The 22,744-nt window shown below is 37.4% G+C and overlaps 1 protein-coding gene across 3 annotated transcripts in view; it reads right to left on the bottom strand.

Moving 5' to 3' along the window:
* Positions 1 to 213: 213 nt before the first annotated feature.
* The window catches only part of LOC145677494 (tRNA wybutosine-synthesizing protein 5-like), a 55,974-nt gene continuing 33,443 nt past the window's right edge, over positions 214 to 22,744 (bottom strand). For all 3 annotated transcript variants that reach the window (XM_081747975.1, XM_081747981.1, XM_081747983.1), the window contains exon 3: positions 214 to 1,700. In XM_081747975.1, the coding sequence (XP_081604101.1) occupies positions 1,548 to 1,700 (153 nt within the window). In that variant the 3' untranslated portion in view covers positions 214 to 1,547. The remainder of the gene's footprint in view (positions 1,701 to 22,744) is intronic.

Consider the following 22,744-nt stretch of genomic DNA (forward strand, 5'->3'; position numbering starts at 1 on the left):
GTGTAGTTCAACTGCTTCCATTGTTTCCCTTTCCTTCCTCCTTTCCCACCCCATAAGAACTTTGTAAATCATTAGGAAGATAATGTGTCATAAGTAAGCGAGGTATATGTACTAAATCAAGCCCTACTTCCAGATGTGTTGAACGCACGCTTCTTTGTATGTAACTGTAAACCAATTTGAAATGAAGTTTATATTCGGATATATATATATATATATATATATATATATATATGAAATTTAAATCCTTTTTTGACTATATGAGACATGGACCTTCAAGTTAACGTACAATCCGAACCATACAGTCCCTCAGGATCAAACCAGGTATCCTGTACAGAAGCCAAGAGGGATCACGACGAAGCCCGAAATTACGAAAAGGAACTGACTCAATTATTATTGAGATCTTACAAAATGTTCTGTTTTATAGGTACAGGTAATTAAAGAAACCCATTCTCGTTTCAATAGACTAGATTGAAAAAGGGTTTACTTTATTCGTTCCGAAACTATCGCGTCTTAGATTTTTTGGCTCAAGAAGGTATGTATGCTACTTGATATAGATTATATTCAATATTCATTAAAAGATGCTCACTCTAAAATTATCAAAAAGTGAACATTTCGGTAGAAAGTTATTGCCTTCTTTAGCACAAATCTTTTTTTTTTAAAAATGTCTATGAAATTACATCCCTTTGATTATTTTCTTCCTAATAGCATTACTTTTCTTCTTCCAGTAGTCCTCTACAAAATTTCCCTTGTACCTACGTAAATTTTCTTCCTGAGCACAAACCGACGTAGCTATTAATAATAACCTCCCAGTCTCACCTGCTTCACCTGTTTTACTTCACTTCACTGTACAAGGGAAAGTTTACGGAGGACTACTGGAAGTAAGAGAAGTAATGCTGTTAGGAAAAAGATAATCAACGGAATGTAGATCCACAATCGACTTTCCTAAAATCATATGCTGAAGCATGCAATACTTTCTTTCCGAAACGGTGGTTTTTAGATACTTCTATTTTAACTTCTCTGCTCAACATTAGAAGTGAAATTGAGCGTTTTAAAAATGCGTTACAAGACAAACTTTGTATGTTGCATGACTAGGAAAATAAAAAGGAAAATTGATTTCCGGATAGAATTTGATTACAAGAGAATCCATAAAGACTAATTGTTCGCAATAGTCACTAAATAGCATCCTCTTCTTTTACATTTACGGATACGATTCAAACATACGCGTGCCCCGGGTAGAGTTCCTTATTGTATCGAAAATATTTTGCACATGAAGTTTTATCACAACTTACCCAGCTTTCCAATTGTCCTCTTACAACCAAAGCTAATTTTCTTTCTACAATGAAGTGTTGAGAAATGCTGTAAGCAAAGACTTTACAGAAATATTGACCGGTATTTCTATATCATGGCAGGTCTCAAAGAATTACTACAACAGATGTGCAAGTATTCTAGTAGTTAAAATAATGAGACATCTCTTGGTGATATAACTATCACTAACTATACGTGTAAAATATTGACACTTGGTTTAATAACGCACAAAACAGCTGCCATCAAGTGAAAGGAGCATGCACGGTATTGTCTTTGTTCGTTTCACTTAATAATTTTGATTCTACCAAAGAAATCAATCGACGCCCATAAAAATCTCTATAGTCATCTGGCAGAACCTCCAAGTGTTTTACAGCATTTTCCACTAACTGAAGAGCCTGAAAAAAAAAGAAAAGGGTTTTAAAATTTTCCACCTTTATTAATAACAATTTACAGTGTTTAAGTAGAATAATTCCAACTACAGTCTGCTTATATACATAATCATATAAAAGAAAATATATGTAAGAGTAGTTACTTAGAATATTCTATCGCATTATAATTTTGATTCATATGTTCTAACAACAGTTATCAATTGTATACGTAACTCAAACATAGTATCACCCCAATCCATATATTCCATAGTCACGGTCGCCTTCAAAAAGTAAGAACAGATTCAAGATTTGTTTTAGGCAAGAATCTGGCAAGAAGCAATTGAGGAGATAGTTGAGAAAGTTGATAATATACAAGAACAATTTTTTTGGATAAGACGTTTGAAGTTGAAATTAATGTACAAAATCGCATTTACCAACGGCCTACTCGAGTTTCTTGTTTTAATTAATCTTTGTTCAAAGATTTGATGTGCTTAAATACTTATGACGATTATTACATTATTTTGAGGAAGGTGTGGGTTATCAAGTTTTTCGATCACACTCTTCAATTTGTGTGCTGAGGAATTACAGTTACTATTTCTTCACATGTTGCTTGGGTAAAAACTATTTATTAGCCCAAGTACCTTGATTGATTGGTTACAGCTTTCGCGTCCCTTTTCCCCACAGAAAACTCGGACTTTTATCCCAGGCAAGAACCTCTCTGGAAATCGAATACGAGACAAGGCACCCAGAAAACTAGTGTAACTTCAGCATATAGTCATTGGGCTCAACTGAGTTTTGTCATGTAAAAATTGCTTTGAACTGGTACATAACTATTTGATTTAGTAAGATGTACTCATGTACTGGTTTCATGTGAATGTTTTTTACAACGGATTTAGGACAAGGATAGATATTACGAGAAGTCTAAAAATAAGTTTCTCCTCTATTTTTACGGAGAAATTGTAAAGCCATGCCGCAAACAAAAAATAGGTTTAATGCGAGTCATTCACACGTCATTTGCTGACGTACGACCAAGATCTTGTAGATGGCGCTATCGCAGCGCTAGTACAAAGTTCGGGATAGGGAGGTTAGAATAATCAATGCTCAACAATGCTGTTACACTGATAAACGAAGTGTGCTATTCGCAGGGGCGTTCTCCTTTTCGACGACAATGCGAAATCACACATGGTGGTGGTAACGCAAAACAAACTTGCCACCCTTGGACCACCTTGCCTAACCGTAATATAATCCGACCTCGCACTGATGACTTCCATCTCTTTCAGTTAGTCGAAGGCACTTCGGAACCTATGGTGAAGTAAGACAGCTATGAAGAAGCTTCTCCAAACACAACTTTTGTCCAAGAAAGGTTTTTAAACCCCGTAAAGCAGTACGACAAATGCATCAACGTCCTTGGTTCTTATATACTTGGTTGGATTTTTAGTACTGGCAACACTGCTATACATATACTCGGGAATAAAGCAATCCATTATAATTCATACCAGCGGTAGGTTAGATGCCGACCCTCCCTCAGAGCACATAAATTCGCCAGCCCTCCCCTTCATGCGTGCGCAGCACCAGCAGTTAAGAAGGCACTTCTGAGTGAGTGCTCGTGGAATACAGTCATGTTTACGAAGCAAGATCAGAGCAGCTGGTTGAAAATTGAATGCGCTAGAGGTAGGGATGCAAAACAGTGCTACGAAGTATTGCAAGATGTTTGCGGTGCAAGTGCATTACCATACCATACAGTAGCAAGGTGGGTCAAAGCCTTTAATGACGGACGACAAAATGTCACAGACATGCCTCGCTCTGGCCATCCTGTAAATGAAGATAATCTGCAGAACATGAACGCGTTGGTGCTAACGGATCGGAATGCCACGATTCGTCAATTGGCCAACGATACAGGACTAGCATATTCGACTGTTCTGAAGAAGAACCTGGGATTACGTAAAATCGCCTCAAGGTGGTTTCCACATGATCTGACTGAATAACACAAGTGGCTGCGATATGATGTCGCTCGTACACACTTGGAGCGGTTTCAACGTGAAGGTGTAACTTCTCACGGCGGATCATTGCTATTGATGAGACCTGGGCCAGAGCGTATAAACCACAGCTGAAAAGGCAATCAAACGAGTGGCGTCATCCTGGGTCACCGAGAAAAACAAGTCCGGAATACTCCAACTAATGTGAAAGCTATGCTCATCATTGCATACAACTGGGATGGTGTAATCATAAACCATACCGTCCTCCAATGACACACCGTTAGTGCACAGTACTACTGCAATTTTTTGCAAAACAATCTGCGAGCAGCTGTAAGACGTAAACGACGCCACTTCCTGACGAACCCACCCATCACTCTGCATGACAACGCAAGGGCACATTCAGCAGGTGCAGTCACTGATTTGTTGCATCGTTGGGACTGGGAAGTGCTGTATCACCCACCTACTCCCGTATTCTCCAGATTTAAGTCCTTGCGACTACGACCTCTTCCTGAAGATGAAGGAATCACTTCATGGGACACGCTTCCATACAGCTGATCATCTCCGGACGACCGATCGCTCCATCCGCACTACCAGAGATTAGGCTGCCAACGGCATCGAGCGACTTCCACATCGCTGGGAACGCGTGATTCACAATGCTGGTAATAACATCGAGGGCCTGTAGAACTTTAAACCTTGTTAAGTATTCTACTTCTCAAGATATATTGTTGTTGCCATTACTAAAAATCCAACCCTTGTAGAAAAAGAAACAGCCTTCTTCTTTACTTTCGCAGTATAATATTTGTCTTACATAAACACCTCTGTCCATAGCCGCCGCAGGAGAAACTTATCTTTCGACTTACTCTGGTATTAGTTGTAATCGCTGGCTATTCGACTTAAGCCCTTCGGGACTTTGTATTAAGGAGTTTAGTAGATGTGAAGAGGCTATCTGGTTATAAAAGCTGATAAAAGGATTACAAATGAAGCGGTCGTTCACCTGTTTCGTTAAGCGGCTTCCCATATATTTCAAACCTACCATCATCATAATTTACTCACCAGTATTTCCTTCAGTAAGCTGGGAAGCTTAGGTAAAACAGTTTCTTTCGAGAAGAATTTTAAGGGTAGGTAATTAAATATACCTAATAATCTTAGCTGATGAAAAAACATCTGTTCAGATTATTAACTATATTCAAATACCCATTTTACATTGTCCATCTGTGTAGATCCCAGCTTTCTACTTAATTTTTTGTGTCTATGAACGCTGCTTCCTTAACTTTTGTATCAATAGCACTGTTAGATTTAAGCAAAACCAAATTCATTTATGACCTGTAACGTCCTGCAATAGGAAATTCACTTTTATTATCATTTCTTCCTCATATTGTCATTAATTTCTTTTTGTAATCCCTAAACAAGAATTTGTATTTTTTATGTTCTTTTCTGTTTATATATATCTCGTACTTATTTATTTATTTTGTAATTATTTGTTTGGTAAAAAAAAAAGCAAGTCCACCCACTTTAGACTACTATCCTGTTTAGATGCACGAAAAAAAAACGCTTAATTTTTCTTAACAATTTATTTAATATATTTTGGTATATGTAATATGAAACCAACGGTTCTGTAGTCCTTACATTTTATTATTATTTCAATGATATCTTCAAAATAACTATTGTCCCCTTCCCTCTCATGTACACTATTAGACATGCATTTAAGAATACTCCGTATACTATATATAATGAAATCTGATGATGATGAAATTACCACGACAGTTAATGTTTTTGTAGAGGGTATACTGATTTTAGTATGAATATTCCAGCACACTGACCACCATACAGCGTAGGTTAATCGTAATGTTTGAAGCCGAAATGCTTCTAGTAGTTTGGAGGTCATCGGACAACACCCAAGAGTGTGATTAAGTGTGTATACGTCTTTCCAATGCCAGGACTACGCCAGCGAACGCATATTGCGAAACAAAGTGATTGCAAATGTGGAAGTATAGTGGGGATGCGAGAGGCCGTGGTCGTTCAGCAGAATTTTTGAGTTGAGTTTATCGTCCCTCTCAGCAGCGAGGCTATATAAGACGGGACCTACTGATTAACTTGGAATAAAAACCACATGAGCTCCCACGTCAAAGACGCGTATTCTAACCGCTTAGTCACGAAGGAGGTCGGCAGAATTTTTGTTCGAGTGGATCATGACGTAATAGTATACAGGAAGGCACGGGAGTTCCCATTATTACTTGCCTCCACGACGTACCGTGGGGCGCCTGGACAGATGAATTAGTTAGGTCCGCATAACTAACAGCCCGACTACCGCCAGTGAAATGTTTGTTTTTTCCTTTCTCCAGTTTTTTTCTTTCTTTTCTTTTGGAAGACGGCGGATGAGCAAGTTGCGGTCAAAGCTTCGCTGTAGTGATTTAGGCTGATTTTGATGGTTTTGTGTGTTACTGAGCTGTGAGCTTGTGTTTTGTTTTTCTTATAAATGTTTGGTGAGCTTTGTAAAACAATGGATTTGTTGAGTATTATATTTTAAACAAGAAAATTGAAAGAAACAAGAAAAAAAAAGGGTGTGTTCTTAGTGGATGAAACAAACCTATTGTTTACATTTATGGACGACGATTTTTATGAAGTTAACTGAATATGAATCGAAACGAAAACTTGATATATTGTGTACGAGCAGTCAGTCGATATTATCCGTAATTATGGAAAGAAACGACATAGTTTTCTTTAAATACGGTATTATTTTATGGATAAGTCTTATTACCATAAGAATAACATTGTAACTTTTTAAGTGTTAAAAGTTTACTACAGAAAAATATGGGGAAATTTGGGTGAACTCTGCCGCTCTTAAGCTCCATAATAATAATAATAAAAAGTTTCATTAAAGTCCATTTTGTGGTTTCAGAGATAAAAAATACTTAAATGTGTGCTGTTGTGCTTTTTGCCTAGTTTACAATGAATACAGGTTGCCAGATCCTACTAACATGGCCCCGATTAATCAAGATATGTCTTATTCAGTATTTCCTACCAGTCGAGTTATTTTAGATATTAATTGTGCAAAGTGTTGTAGAATAGTGAGGAATGGTATCATTTGTGGTGATAAATGGAATCATTTTCGTTGTGCCGGAGTTGATGAAAATGATTTACCAGCTGAAAATGAGCACTGATTTTGTCCGAAGTGTAAGACGGAAGCTCAAAATAATAGGTTCGTGACTGAGCATCTCTCCTAAAATTTATTGAAATATTAGACAACGATATAAGAGTTCTGAAGAATGAGAATGAAGAATTAAGGAATAATACATTATGTATATCTCAAGAAAGGAGTGAAAATATGACTGCAGATCAAAAGTCTGTAAACCCTAGACGAAGGGAAACTCCCTTATAAATCCACAAAATAATAATAATAATAATAAATTTAAGGTTAATAGTGACAACTACACAGCCTTAAATAATAGATTTGACCCATTATCAGCTTTGCCTATTGAAGCAGAAGACGATGGAAACGTGGTACGACGGCCTATTAGTGAGATAAAGAAGACAAAGTCAAACTGTAAAACTTGACCTACGAAAATTTGTTTATACTCTGATAGTCAGAGGTGTGTACTCCAATGTCTTAAAACACTCATAATAAAATTGCAAGTATGGTTAAACCAGGGGCTAAATTCGATGTGACAGCAGATGTGTTGGCACAGAATGTAACGGATATTCCAATTCTACTTGCAGGAACCAACGATGTTACTAAAAATGAAACTAAAGATCTTTTGTCTTCTTTGAGAAGGAAATTTGTATGAACTTAGACATGCTAGGCTAGTGTGTATCTTCTGTGCCTCGACGGCACGATTTACCGTTGTGGTCCCTAATCAATAAAGAGGTAGATGAAGCAAATAGTGAAATGCATAAAATCTGTAAACACTTTAAAAATATTACCTACATAGATATTAGTAACTTGGGGAGCAAGTATTACGCACACACTGATTTCAACGGTGTTTCGTGAAAAGTACAAAATTCCCACATCGCGACATTCATAAATACACTTGGACATCACCAGACGGAAAAACACATAATCAAATTGATCACGTTTTAGTAGATAGAAGAAGGCAATCTAGCATAATTGATGTCCGGTCGTTTAGAGGGGCTCATTGTGACACTGACCACTACCTGGTAGCAGCGATAATACGAGAGAGGTTGTCGTTGAATAAAGGTAATATTCATTGTCCGAAAACGGAGAGATTTAATTTAAAGAAATTAGAAGAGAGCCAGGTAAGAGAGAAATACCAGATTGAAGTTTCGAATAGATTCTCGGCTTTAGAAGATTCGGAGTGCACTAGTGTTGAGGATACCTGGATTAAAATTAGAGATAGCATTAAAATTTCAGCAAAAGAAAAATTGAGACATGCGGAAATACGTAGGAACAAACCATGGTTTGACCAGGAATGCATAAAACTAGCAGAGAAGAGAAAACAGGCAAAATTACGCTGGCTACAAAATCCGAATGAAATAACTACGCAAAATTTCGCAGATATCAGGCGGGAAACTTCCAAAACTTTTAGAACAAAGAAACGCGATTTTCTGAAAGCTAAAATTAAGGAACTTGAAGATAACAGTAAAAATAAAAACATCCGGGACATGTATAAGGGGATCAACGAATTTAAGAAAGGCTATCAACCTCGTGCTTATATATTAAAGAAATCTGACGGTACAGTTCTCACTGACACGGATAGCATCTTAAATAGATGGAAAGATTTCTTTGACGATTTGCTTAACACGCAACCGAAAACTAGTGTGCGTGGAAAAGAGGAGATACACACCGCAGAACCGTATATTCCAGAACCCAACCGAATAGAAGTAGAAACTGCTATAAAGAAATTAAAGAAACACAAGTCTCCGGGTGTAGATGAAATTCCGGCTGAGTTAATTCTAGCTGGAGGCGAAAAATTGTGGAACAAGATACACAAACTCATTCTCCTTATCTGGAACAAGGAAGAATTGCCACAAAAGTGGAAAGAATCAATCATTGTTCCAATTCACAAGAAAGGCGACAAAACTGACTGTAATAATTATCGAGGCATTTCTCTTCTATCAACATCCTATAAAATCCTTTCAAATATTCTATTAGCAAGACTGACCCCATACGCAGATGAAATTATTGGGGATTATCAATGCGGATTTAGACGGAATCGATCAACTATCGACCAAATATTTACCATTCGCCAAATACTCGAAAAAAAAGTGGGAATACAATACCCCGGTACATCAACTATTTATTGATTTTAGAAAGGCGTTAGGAGAGAAACATTATACAACGTTCTTACAGAACTTGGAATACCGAGAAAGCTAACTAGATTAATTAAGATATGTTTAAATGAATCCCAAAGTAAAGTCCGGGTAGGAAAATTTTTGTCCACGAGCTTTCACGTCGAAAATGGCCTGAAACAAGGAGATGCGTTGTCGCCATTATTATTTAACTTCGTTCTGGAATACGCTATAAGGAAAATCAAAGATAGCAACCAGGGCCTACAGTTGAACGGTATTCACCAGGTTATGGCATATGCTGATGATGTAAATTTATTAGGCGGTGATAGGAGAACAATAGAAAGAAATGCAGAGATCTTATTAAACGCTTGCTGGGACATGGGTTTAGAAGTAAATGCAGATAAAACTAAATACATGGAAGTGCGTCGGGACCGGAATACAGTAAATTATGGATGCGTTAAAATATTAAATAATACTTTTGATAAAGTGGATAGTTTTAAATATCTAGGATCAATATTAACAGAGGAAAATCATATTCACGAAGAAATTAAATGTCGACTCAAAGCAGGGAATTCGTGTTACTATTCGGTTCAAAATCTCTTGTCGTCGCGAATTCTGTCGAGGATTTTGAAGCTTAAAAAATACAAAACGGTAATCATGCCTGTTGTTTTGTATGGCTGCGAAACATGGTCCCTTACTCTGAGGGAAGAACATAGACTGAAAGTATTTGAGAACAAGATCCTGAGACGAATATTCGGACCCAAGAGGAACGGGAATGGGGAATGGCGGAAACTTTATAACGAGGAACTACATAATTTATATGGTCTACCCAACATTGTTAGGGTCGTCAAGTCTGGGAGGCTTAGGTGGGCGGGTCATGTAGCTAGAATGGAAGAAAATAGAAACGCTTTCAAAGTCTTGACTGGAAGACCAACCGGACGACCATTAGGAAGACCTAGGCGCAGATGGGAGGACAATATTAAGATGGATCTCGCAGAGATTGGAATACAAAGTAGAAACTGGATGCAGTTAGCTAAGGATAGAAGTCAGTGGAGAGCTTTTATGAGCGCGGCATTGAACCTCCGGATTCCATAGGCCATAGAGTTAGAGTTAGTTCCACTTCTGGAAGCATTCCTGAAAATTATTTTCCGTGATGGTGTGAAACACTCTAACCGTAGTTGCTTGAATGTCCTCAATTGAGTCAAATCTCTTCCCTTTCAATGACAATTTTAATTTAGGAAAGAGGTAGAAGTCGGCCGGGGCCAAATCTGGGGAATACGTGGGTTGCGGAAGCGCAGGAATGTTGAATTTGGCCAAAAATTCCTGGATCGAGAACGCACAATGCGCTGGTGCATTGTCGTGGTGCAGAATCCAATTCTTTTCTTTCCAGAGTGCAGGCCTTTTCCACCGCTCATTTTCGCCCAGACACTGACATTTTTGTAGTATTCCTGGTTGACTGTCTTCCCCCTAGGGGCAAATTCATGATGCACGATACCCTTAGAATCGAAAAAAAAAACACCAATATTGTCTTCACATTCTACCGACTTTGTCGCGCTTCCTTTGGTCTTGATGAATCTGGGCTCTTCAACTGAGAAGATTGGGCCTTTGTTTCTGGGTCATACCCATAAACTCATGATTCATCACCTGTTATTACCCTATTCAAGAAATCTGAGTCCATTTCGGCTCGATTAAACAGTTCTTGGGACACTTCAAGTCTGTGTTGTTTCTGCTCGTGTGACAACACTTTTGGAATGAATTTCGCGGACACTCGACGCATGTTCAAACCATCAACTAAATTGACTGAACCGCATAGAAACTTAAATTCAGGTCTTAAGCCATCTGCCTAATTGTAAGTCTACGGCTCGAGCGCACTAGATCGCCAACTTTCGCAATGTTTTCGTTAGCCTCGCTGCTGAAAGGGACGTTAAACTCAAATATATATATATATAAATATATATATTAGGGTGGAGCGAAAATAATTTTTTTTTTCGAAATTCGAATTTGGATAGGGAGCAAAAGTTGCATCATATCGTAGTACTTTACCATAGAAAATTTCAATTCTCTAAATTAATTTTTAGCCGGGACGCAAGGGGCTTTAAATTTGAGATTTTGCAAATCAATTTCCGTTTACTATGTAACTATTTAGCAAATCTTCGCTGAAAGTAGACTTTAATTTGTATTGTGGATAGGGGGCAAAAGATGCATCCTTTGGCAATAGATAACAACATGAATTTTTAATTCTCTAAAATTATATTTAGCCGGGGCGCAATGGTTCTGAAACTTGGGAATAATAAGACGAAAAGTGATCAACTATAAGCATTTTGCTAGTTTGTCATAAAGAAGCTTTTTGCTATTTAATAAGTCTTCTGATATCCTACAATGAACTTTTGGCAGTATTGTTAATAGTACAATAGTTTGGTTGGTGGTGACAGTGACGTAACTAGGGTGGAACGGGGCTTGTGCCCCGGGCGTCGAATTGGGGGGCGCAATACTGGGCAAATAATTATTTTCACTATAAAGCAAGGAAAGGAGTTTTAAAAAAAATATCTCAGAAACTTAAGAGGGCAACAACGACTCACCAACCTTAGGATCATATCCATAGATCACAAGTTAGCTTCAAAGCTATGTTTTGAGGACATTATAAAAACCCTTGCATCCAAAAGGTTAAATTTTAGTTCCAGCTTTTTGTGCTTTCATTTAACTTATATCGATTTAAGAGATTTGTAAAATATTCCAGTATACTCGAGACAACAGCTTCATTATTTTTCATAATTAAATATTCTATTTTAAAGCAAAAGACTGTTGATTCATTCTACACATATCCACATTCCAATATAATTCCAAAAACATTGCGATTTGCAGTTATTTCGTTATGAATGTAAGAATGTGTGAAGCATGCTACTCTCAGATTATTTGTCAATCAGTTACAAAGTAGTTTAGTGCTTTATCTTATACTAAAAATTAAAATATGTAGTACAATTTTGAAATCAAGCTTTATCACTTGAAGAAAGAATGGAATAGGAGAACTACTGTCTAATGCCAATATCGAGTATAGCTGGGGAGCCTTTTGGTTTGGTTGGTCGGGGGAGGGGCGCTAAGGCGAGTTCTTGCCCGGACGATAACTAGCTTAGTTGTGTCGCTGGGTGGTGAGTAAAAAATGATATTCGGTATTATTTATATTACTTGGACAAAGAAATTTAAGAAAAGAGAAGGAAGGAAAGCCAAAATGCGATCTTACGGTGAAGCTTTCAACCAAAGGATATTATACTCTACTAGTTACATTATCGAATCTTCAGACTACTTGTCATCTTCGGAAACAAGGTAGGAAGGCAATAAAGAACACACTAAAGCTGGAGAAGATCATATTTTAGTTGGAAATATCCTTTAAAGAAGACAAGAGAGCAAGCACAGATTGGATGCACGCAAATGAGAAAATTCGTCCCAACATTGGCAAAAGTGAAGAAAACCGGCGTGACTAGAACAATTATTGCTACTGCGGTTTTGGAAGATTTTAAATATGTGAGTCTAGAGAGTAGTACTCGCCACGCTTGATCATAATTTTCAGCCCCCTGGAGCGTGGCGCCCGCCGCCGCCGCTAAAATTTTGCGCCCCCGGGTGCCAATTTTGGAGTTCGTGGTATGACGTTATAGGGTCACGTGATGTTAGGCCACGCCTTTTTGGGTTACGTGATGTTAGGCCACGCCTTTATGGAGTAGTTTTACCGAGGGGGGTTGATTTTGTTCCCTTTTACGGCATAAAATTTTGGAGATTGTTACCTTTTGATGGAATACAGGTGTATGTATAGTTTACCTTGCGGTATATAATTTCAACTTTTGCACCCCCGGTGCCCCTAGGCTACACCCCATCCGCCTTTATGGGATAGGTTGTTAATTTTGTTCCCTTTTATGACATAAAATTAGGAGATTGTTATCTTATGATGAAGTACAGGTGTATGTATAGTTTATTTTGTGTTACCTGATTTTAACTTGCGCCCCTGGAGTGTGACGCCCACTGAAATTTTGCGCCCCCGGCCCCTCTAGTTTACATAGTTTTACGCTCCGCCTTTATGAGGTAGTCCCGTTAAAGGAGTTTATTTTGTTCCCTTTTATGGGTATAAATTTGAAGAATGTTATTCCATTTCTTACCTTATAGGGTGTATGTATGGCCTACCTTATTTTTGTTCCTTTTGATACACCCCTGCGCACACTTTAGGATTACGTCATGGGGTCACGTGGTGTTAGGGTATGCTCTGTCTTTATGGGGTACACCTACCGAAGAGTTCGATTTTATTTTCTTTTATAGGTATAAAATTTTGGAAATAGTTATCTTCATTTTTTTTACATTATAGGGTGTATGTATAGTCTGTTTCCTTTGATGAGTATCAATGATTGATTTTGGAGCCTTATTACGTTATATGATTATTTAGAGGTGTACTTAAGACTATTTCCTAAAATTTGATATGTACTTCGTGATTCATTTCGTTCCACCTTAGGGATGAACATGGATACCTTACATGTGTTGATTACTACGTTATAGACATTTGCAATCGTCCGAGTTCGATCCTTGGTGCTAGTTTCAGGAAATGCTGAGTTTAATGTCCCCTTCGAGGCTAAACGAAAATAATAAGAAATGGTGAAATGAGAAAACAACATAACCTTACTTGGTTGTGGATTGAAGCAGAGACCTCACACATCAGAGACAAGCGCTGAGGCACCGTGACCATTTAGTGCTAGCAGTTTTACAATAAGTTAATGTTTCATATAGAAAGATAGAAGGTCTATGTTATCATCTTTTTTACTTCGTGTGCGACTTTGACCTTGAAGGGAACCTTGCTGACTCAGTGCTAAGCATTGGCATTGAAACGTATAAACATGACCTTATTGTTTAGTTGGCTGTATTTAGAGATGAATCAGACCTTTAGGATTGTTGGTTCGAGTCTAGTTGTGTTCGCTGTAACTCAGTGCCTTAGCGATACTACAATAATAGTTGCGCGATTTTTCAGTGTTGCCAACACTATCAGAATGAATCGGTTCATTTAGTCGGAGCAGTTTCGTGACGGAAACTGATTTTTGTTTCGTACACAAATTTTTCTGAAACAGAATTTTGTTTTGTACACAAAAATTTTTCTGAAACAATTTTGTTTCGTACACAAAAAATTTTCTGAAACAGAATTTTGTTTTGTACACAAAAAAATTTTCTGAAAATTTTGTTTCGTACACAAAAAAATTTCTGAAAGTTTTTTGTACACAATTTTTTTCTCTGAAAGAGAATTTTGTTTCGTACACGAGAAAAGTTTTGAAACAAAAATTTAGTAACGAGAATTAGTTTTTTTCGCAAAATATTGATTTGAGAAATTTTGTTTTACAAGTAAACTGATTCAGAAAAAAATTGAAATCGCAGTACAGAAAAAGAATTTGATCTTAGGATGTGAAATAAAATACAGAATTACTTTTTTTCATGTTTCTGTACATTTATTTTTTAGCATGTGAAATAGAATACAGAATTTCTTTTTTCTCCATCTTTGTATACATTTATTTTTCTTCAAAGAAAGACGTGTTCGCGGCACAGAAAAAGAATTTGATTTAGGATGTGAACCAAAATTTAAGGAAAAATTAGTTTTTCGCAAAATATTGTTTTCAGAAATTTTATTTTACCGGTAAAATTGATTCAGAAAAAGAAATTGAAATCGCAGTACAGAGAAAGAATTTGATTTTAGGATGTGAAATAAAATACAGAATTACTTTTTTTTTATGTTTCTGTACATTTATTTTTTAGCATGTGAAATAGAATACAGAATTTCTTTTTCTCCATCTTTGTATACATTTATTTTTCTTCAAAGAAAGACGTGTCCGTGACGGGTATAAATTCTGTAAAGAGAAAATAAAACATATGTATATACGTGGTAATATTTATTTGTTTCCTGTAAAAGAAGAAAAACAGATTACTAACATCTATAGCACAGCCAACAAGAGATGATCTCTGACGTTTCTTACCACATGCGGTGGGACATTGCAGCCCCTACTTTGATACCAGTGTTACCAACCACGAGCACTCTGTCTTATACCATTAATTAAATTGTCACTACAGTTGCACCGAAAAAAAAAAAAACCTTGACACGCGAGTAGTGGCAATGTCACTGCGAGCTGTCAGAGACGTTCTCTTACTGGACGCACTATAACAAGAACATAAACTAACTGATCAATAGAGAGTGAGGTGAGAAAAGAAAAGCCAATGTAACGTACCTGAATTCCTTTTTATTTCTCCGCTGGTTTCTGCAAGGTAATGTCACTTGAAATTTTCTCCGCTGTAGCATCAGAAGGAACTCGTGCATCGTTGAAGCATGTCTCGTGTTGCGGTTGACTCTTTGCCCGTCTTTGGGAGGTGATGTTGGTGGGATTAGGGAAAAATATGGCTGTTATTCTGTTTTGGCTTTTTTATATCCATATGGCAATGTTTCGTATGCATTTGGTATTAATCGGCGTTTTTTATAGTAGAAACTGTACTTCTTTTCTTCAGGTTTTGTGACAAGATGATGATCCTGGGTTCTGTAAATTTTGTGTGGCGTGCTAATGGAGATTTTTTTCACTGGATTGATTAACAATCATTTGCTCCAGACTATTGAAATTTAACTTTTGGCTTGCTGTATAATTGAGTGTGAATCCATGAATTTTGCATACATAACTGGTTGATTTCGTGTCGGGGTCGTAGATTTCTAAAGCGTATTGTTTTGGGCCACCGGACACGAATTTTTTAATGTATGCTTTAGGTCAAATTGATTCCAGTTCATTTGACACTGAACCAAGAAATACTTCTGGTTCTATTGTGGGTTCTGATGGTCGCTGCGTGAATATCACGGAATCTGTATCGAAATATAGTACTCTTTCTTGCAGCAATTCTAAATATTTGTAGGGTTCCAGACGAGCTTGACACGTCGTAAATGCCCCAAGGACAACATTAGCATTGTGATTTTGTACTGGAACATCATCTTCATATTGCCAATAAAGGTATAAGAACGAATCATTAACAGGAAAAATTTAGTTGACTTGTATATCTGGAGCAGTTAATTTCTGATACAGTTCTCTGAGGTCGTTGGCTGGTCGGATGGTCGTTTGGCTGAAATTCTCTCTTATAGCGAGTCGTCCCCAGAAGGCATTCAAACAGAGTTTTGGAAGACTACGACGTGCTGAATTTGTCATTATATTTGCTGCATCTAAAGTTATGCCTTCACGTTGTTGTACCATTTGAATATACTGCTGTTTTTCTTCTTCGGTGACGCAATTGGCTGGCCATCCAGAAGCTTCCAGCTTAGATTTCAAAAATGTGTTAATGTATTCGCTGAATAATCCGCCAGTCTTGGTTTCAGGATCATATACGGTGATGTCGTAATCCTAAATTTCGTAAATTTCAATTACTTGATACCCAAGTTCAATGACTTTTTGAATTTCATAGGACAGCCACGTTCCTGTTAGACTTCGTTCACTGTCGGAATGTGCACATTCAGAATCTTGATTTAATGCTGTGGCACAAGAAGCACCAAGTGGAAACAACAACTTCTTATTTGAGCGAAATGGCAGTACTGGATGAAAGACATTTCTGCTAGGCAAAATCTTTAACTTGACTAAACCGTTGACATCTTGAATGGCGGCATATTTGGATCTCCCTGTAGATATATTCGTGGGTGCCCTATTGGCTACCGTCCACATTTATTCACATATGGATACAGTGAAACAATATCCAAAAATTGAATTTCTTCGCCTTCATTTTCATTTGTGACGTGATACAATTTAATGGCATTAACACGGCTACCCTAGAAGCTGTCTCTTGGATTTAATGGTGTCTTATTAGTATAAGGAAGTGTGCTTAAAGACGAGTCCAATGCTGGACTGGATTTTAACACTTGACGAAATTCACATTCCCACATTTAATGTACTTTATATCCCATGGATCGTAATAATTTCATTTTACGCTGTGTTCTCTCGTAGCGATAGTTTATAGTTTCTTCGGAGTTCTTATAAATGGGTTGATCACGGTCTGTAGGGATACAGAGAGGATAAGCATGGACCCCACAGGGGAAGATGGACCCCTGTATACGCCCATATAATCATATAAGGTAATATGACCTCATCAAAGGGGATAAATCGGGTAAAAAACCGAACACGTGGTACAACGTATTGCTTACGTTTATATTTTTGGCAATTTTGAACCCCTAAAAGGGAACGAGGTAGACCACCCAAATTTATAGTGATCTATATCAGGGTCCAGTACTGTGATACCAAATGTTTAATTTTGACAATTTCCAAAATTTAAGGGATGGGCCAAGGTACCCCTCCCAAAATTTTAAAGGGTGCATCAATATACCTATCTTATGAAAGGGAATGGACCCTTCTATACATCCATATAACTGTATAGGGTAATAACACCTCATCAAAGGGGATAAATTAGGTCAAAAACTTCCGAAATTTGACTTTTTGCCAATTTTTTATCCATAAAAGGGAACGAGGTGGACCCCTATCACTGATAGAGGTACATACTATGGTCCTAGGTCCTAAATTTTTAGATTTGGCAATTTCCATTGGTTCAATGTCAAATGAACTGGAATCAATTGGACCAAAAGTATACATTAAAAAATTCGTGTTTGGTGGCCCAAAACAGTACGCTTTAAAAATCTACGATCCCGACACGAAATCAACCAGTTACGTATGTAAAATTCATGGATTCACACTCAATTATACAGCAAGCCAAAAGTTAAATTTCAAGTCTGGAGCAAATGATCGTTAATCAATCCAGTGAAAAAAAAAAAATCTCCATTAGCACGCCACGCAAAATTTACAAAACCCACGATCATCATCTACTCACAAAACCTGAAGAAAAGAAGTACAGTTTCAACTATAAAAAAGCCGATTAATATCAGATACATACGAGACATTGCCCTATGGATATAAAAAAGCCAAAACAGAATAACAGCCATATTTTCCCTAATCCCCCCAACATCATCTCCCAAAGACAGGCAAAGAATCAACCGCAACACGAGACATACTTCAACAATGAACGAGTTCCCTCTGATGCTACAGCGGAGAAAATTTCAAGTGACATCACCTTGCAGAAACCAATGGAGAAAAAAAAAAGGAATTCAGGTACGTCACATTTGCTTTTCTTTTTCTCACCTCACTCTCACATGATCAGTTAATGTTCTTGTTAGATGTTAATAATCTGTTTTTCTTCTTTTACAGGAAACAAATAAATATTACCACGCATCTTTATATGTTCTATTTTCTCTTTACAGAATTTGTACCCGTCACGGACACGTCTTTCCTTGAAGAAAAATAAATGCACACAAACATGGAGAAAAAAGAAATTCTGTATTTTATTTCACATCCTAAAACTAAATGTACAGAAACATGAGGAAAAAAAAGTAATTCTGTATTTTGTTTCACATCCTAAAATCAAATTCTTTTTCTGTACCGCGATTTCAATTCCTTTTCTGAATCAGTTTATCGGTAAAATAAAATTTCTGAAATCAATGTTTTGCGGGGGAAAAAATCAAACTAAATTTTTGTTTCAGAACTTTTTTCGTGTACGAAACAAAATTATCTTTCAGAAAAAAATGTGCACGAAACAAAATTATCTTTCAGAAAAGTTTTGTGTACAAAATAAAACTGTTTCAGAAAATTTTTTGTGTACGAAACAAAATTGTTTCAGAAAAATTTTTGTGTACAAAACAAAATTCTGTTTCAGAAAAATTTGTGTACGAAACAAAAATCAGTTTCCGTCACGAAACTGCTCCGACTAAATGAACCGATTCATTCTGATAGTGTTGGCAACACTGAAAAATCGCGCAACTATTATTGTAGTATCGCTAAGGCACTGAGTTACAGCGAACACAACTAGACTCGAACCAACAATCCTAAAGGTCTGATTCATCTCTAAATACAGCCAACTAAACAATAAGGTCATGTTTATACGTTTCAATGCCAATGCTTAGCACTGAGTCAGCAAGGTTCCCTTCAAGGTCAAAGTCGCACACGAAGTAAAAAAGATGATAACATAGACCTTCTATCTTTCTATATGAAACATTAACTTATTGTAAAACTGCTAGCACTAAATGGTCACGGTGCCTCAGCGCTTGTCTCTGATGTGTGAGGTCTCTGCTTCAATCCACAACCAAGTAAGGTTATGTTGTTTTCTCATTTCACCATTTCTTATTATTTTCGTTTAGCCTCGAAGGGGACATTAAACTCAGCATTTCCTGAAACTAGCACCAAGGATCGAACTCGGACGATTGCAAATGTCTATAACGTAGTAATCAACACATGTAAGGTATCCATGTTCATCCCTAAGGTGGAACGAAATGAATCACGAAGTACATATCAAATTTTAGGAAATAGTCTTAAGTACACCTCTAAATAATCATATAACGTAATAAGGCTCCAAAATCAATCATTGATACTCATCAAAGGAAACAGACTATACATACACCCTATAATGTAAAAAAAAATGAAGATAACTATTTCCAAAATTTTATACCTATAAAAGAAAATAAAATCGAACTCTTCGGTAGGTGTACCCCATAAAGACAGAGCATACCCTAACACCACGTGACCCCATGACGTAATCCTAAAGTGTGCGCAGGGGTGTATCAAAAGGAACAAAAATAAGGTAGGCCATACATACACCCTATAAGGTAAGAAATGGAATAACATTCTTCAAATTTATACCCATAAAAGGGAACAAAATAAACTCCTTTAACGGGACTACCTCATAAAGGCGGAGCGTAAAGCTATGTAAACTAGAGGGGCCGGGGGCGCAAAATTTCAGTGGGCGTCACACTCCAGGGGCGCAAGTTAAAATCAGGTAACACAAAATAAGCTACACATACACCTGTACTCCATCATAAGGTAACAATCTCCTAATTTTATGTCATAAAAGGGAACAAAATCAACAACCTATCCCATAAAGGCGGACGGGGTGTAGCCTAGGGGCGCCGGGGGTGCAAAAGTTGAAATTATATACCGCAAAGTAAACTATACATACACCTGTATTCCATCAAAAGGTAACAATCTCCAAAATTTTATGCCGTAAAAGGGAACAAAATCAACCCCCCTCGGTAAAACTACCCCATACAGGCGTGGCTAACACCACGTAACCCAAAAAGGCGTGGCCTAACATCACGTGACCCAAAAAGGCGTGGCCTATCATCACGTGACCCTATAACGGCATACCACGTAACTGCATAATGGGCACCGGGGGCGCAAAATTTTGGCGGTGGCGGGTGCTACGATCCAGGGGGCGGAATAATTATGATCAAGTGGGGCGAGTACTACTTAGAGCAGTTGCAAAACATAATTGACAGTAGTAAAATTCAAAGAAAGTTTGTGAAAAATTGTGTAAGTGTAAGAACTAAAGAGACTGTTAATAAAGTAAAACCTCGTGCCATCTATTTTGATTGGAAGAAAGACCAAACGCTCACGATGTCCGGAAGTCAGAGATATGAAGATGGAAGAACACTATTCTATCCGTGTAGAAACGGGTAACAAATTTCTCGGCTATGCCGGAAATGCTTTGACCGGATCAGCACCAGCAAAGAATATTGCTAGTTTCATCTGCCACGAATAACAAGAAAATAATGTGGACCTATCAGATGTGGTAGCTATCGGCTGCGATGGCACTAATATTAATGTTGGGTCAAAAGGAGGAGTGATTAAGAGTGCTTGAAAACCCTTTAGAAAGGCCTTTGCAGTGGTGGATATGCTTATTGCATTTCATTGAACTACCACTTCGTCATTTACTAAAAGATATTGATGGTGAAAGTACTGGCCCTTACACTTTTTTTGGCTCTATTGGTAGATCATTTGTGAATTGTGAAACAAATTCAGTGTACGGCTTCGAAAGGATTTCTTCAAAACCTCCTACACCCGTAAATGTGCGTGATCTCAGTTATGATCAGAGGTACTTGTGTGAAATACTCCAATCTGTCATAAGATGAGACTGATAAAAGCCTAGCAGATTAAGAAACCTGGGAAACTTGGGCAGGTTCGCTGGTTAACAGTGGCTTACAGACTTGCGACTATAGGTGTACATATCAATGCCAAATCCTTTAGAGGAGCTCAAAACTCTATCAAAGTTCGTGATAACAGTATATGCACCAGTGTGGTTCATTATCAAACTGAAACCTCTTGTCAAATACGGAGCTAAACATTTGTTCCTGACCATACAACTTTCGCGATGTTTGCAAGAACCATACAAGACTCCAGTCAATAAAGCAATTTCCAGAAATGCATTCTATGCGAATCCTTAAAATATTCTCATTGCCATGATTGGTGTCGACAGATCAACTACACGAATCCTTACTGCAAATAAAACATTCCAATCCAGAAAGCAGTGTAATCCTTCTGAAATTCGTTCCTTCGGAGTGCCAGTATTAAACTTCGAGACTAATAATTACACAGAAATGATGATCTGGAATGAGTGTAACATAACAGAACGCTAATACTGACTCATGAGACAGATGAAAAATTGCAAAAAATTCGCGCTTCAGAAAATACATGTGTTGATATCCCTGAGTTCAAATGTTATACGCAAGTAGTGGAAAAATTAGTGAAAATAATATTGAAACTTCTTTCAGTATGTGGGGCACGAGAGAACGATTTCTTTATTCGTTCCAAAATTTACTCGAGAAAATACATGCCTACTTTTGAGACAAAGTCGCAGTTTTTTGCAGGAAGACATGAACGAAACTTATGAAACATTCAATCTAATGTTGGCGGGTGGGTGGGATTGCACTCGACGGCAGCCACCTCTTAGTGGTGAATTCTCGCTTGATCTAGCCTGTAACATAGAATACCAACTTCAGTAGCTTTAGAAATTCAACTCGTCGCGACAAAGAATCTTAACACCCTCAAATTACAGTCTACTTCAAGCGAAGAGCTGTCTAATAATTACACAAATACACAACAAACGTGTATTTGTTTACAAAATCTATGAAACTTAAGACCCATTGAGCCCCGGCTAAAAAATAGTTTAGAGAATTGAAATTTTCCATGGTAAAGTACTACGATATGATGCAACTTTTGCCCCATATCCAAATTCGAATTTATTTTTTTTTTAATGACCTCTTTTCACTTATTTGCATAATTTATCAAACTTAAGGCCCATTGCGCCCCGGCTAAAAATTATTTTAGAGAATTGAAATTTTCCATGGTAAAGTACTATAATATGATGCAACTTTTGCCCCCTATCCAAAATCGAATTTCGAAAAAAAAATTTTTTTGGCCTCATTTCACTCCATCCTAACATACATATATATATATATATATATATATATATATATATATATATATATATATATATATATATATACAGATGTGTGAGCAACGTCTTTGGCGTTCTGTCAAAAAAAAAAGAATTGTGTAAAATAAATAACAAGGAGCAACGGCGTTGCCCCTATCACAAAGTAAAATCCTGAGTAGGATAGACAATGAGAGGCAACTGTAAATTCCCGAATCAGTTGACATACTCGTTTTTGCCTAAGCTTGGGCTTAAATTGGGTCTAAGCTCAGGTCATCGGGAGGCCACCTAATAGCTAAGCAATCCCGAAAATACAGTAACCGGTGATGGACCCCAATCGATTCAACAGTAATTTCTATCATCTTAGACGTTTCATTTTCACCCCTTCTCACCCTCCATACCAATGGGAATTAAATTTGGACTTTAATGGTATGTGGAGTGTGACGATTAATCTCAGCGATCCGAAAAACTATGGATTTGACAGTCTTCGATTATTTTTGCATATCACTCCTTTCCCACCCCCTGGGATACTAATTTGGGGCTGAAAGTGAACTTACTTGTACT

This window comes from Thermobia domestica, chromosome 2 (assembly GCF_964235325.1).
Source record: "Thermobia domestica chromosome 2, izTheDome1.hap1.1, whole genome shotgun sequence".
NCBI lineage: Eukaryota > Metazoa > Arthropoda > Insecta > Zygentoma > Lepismatidae > Thermobia > Thermobia domestica.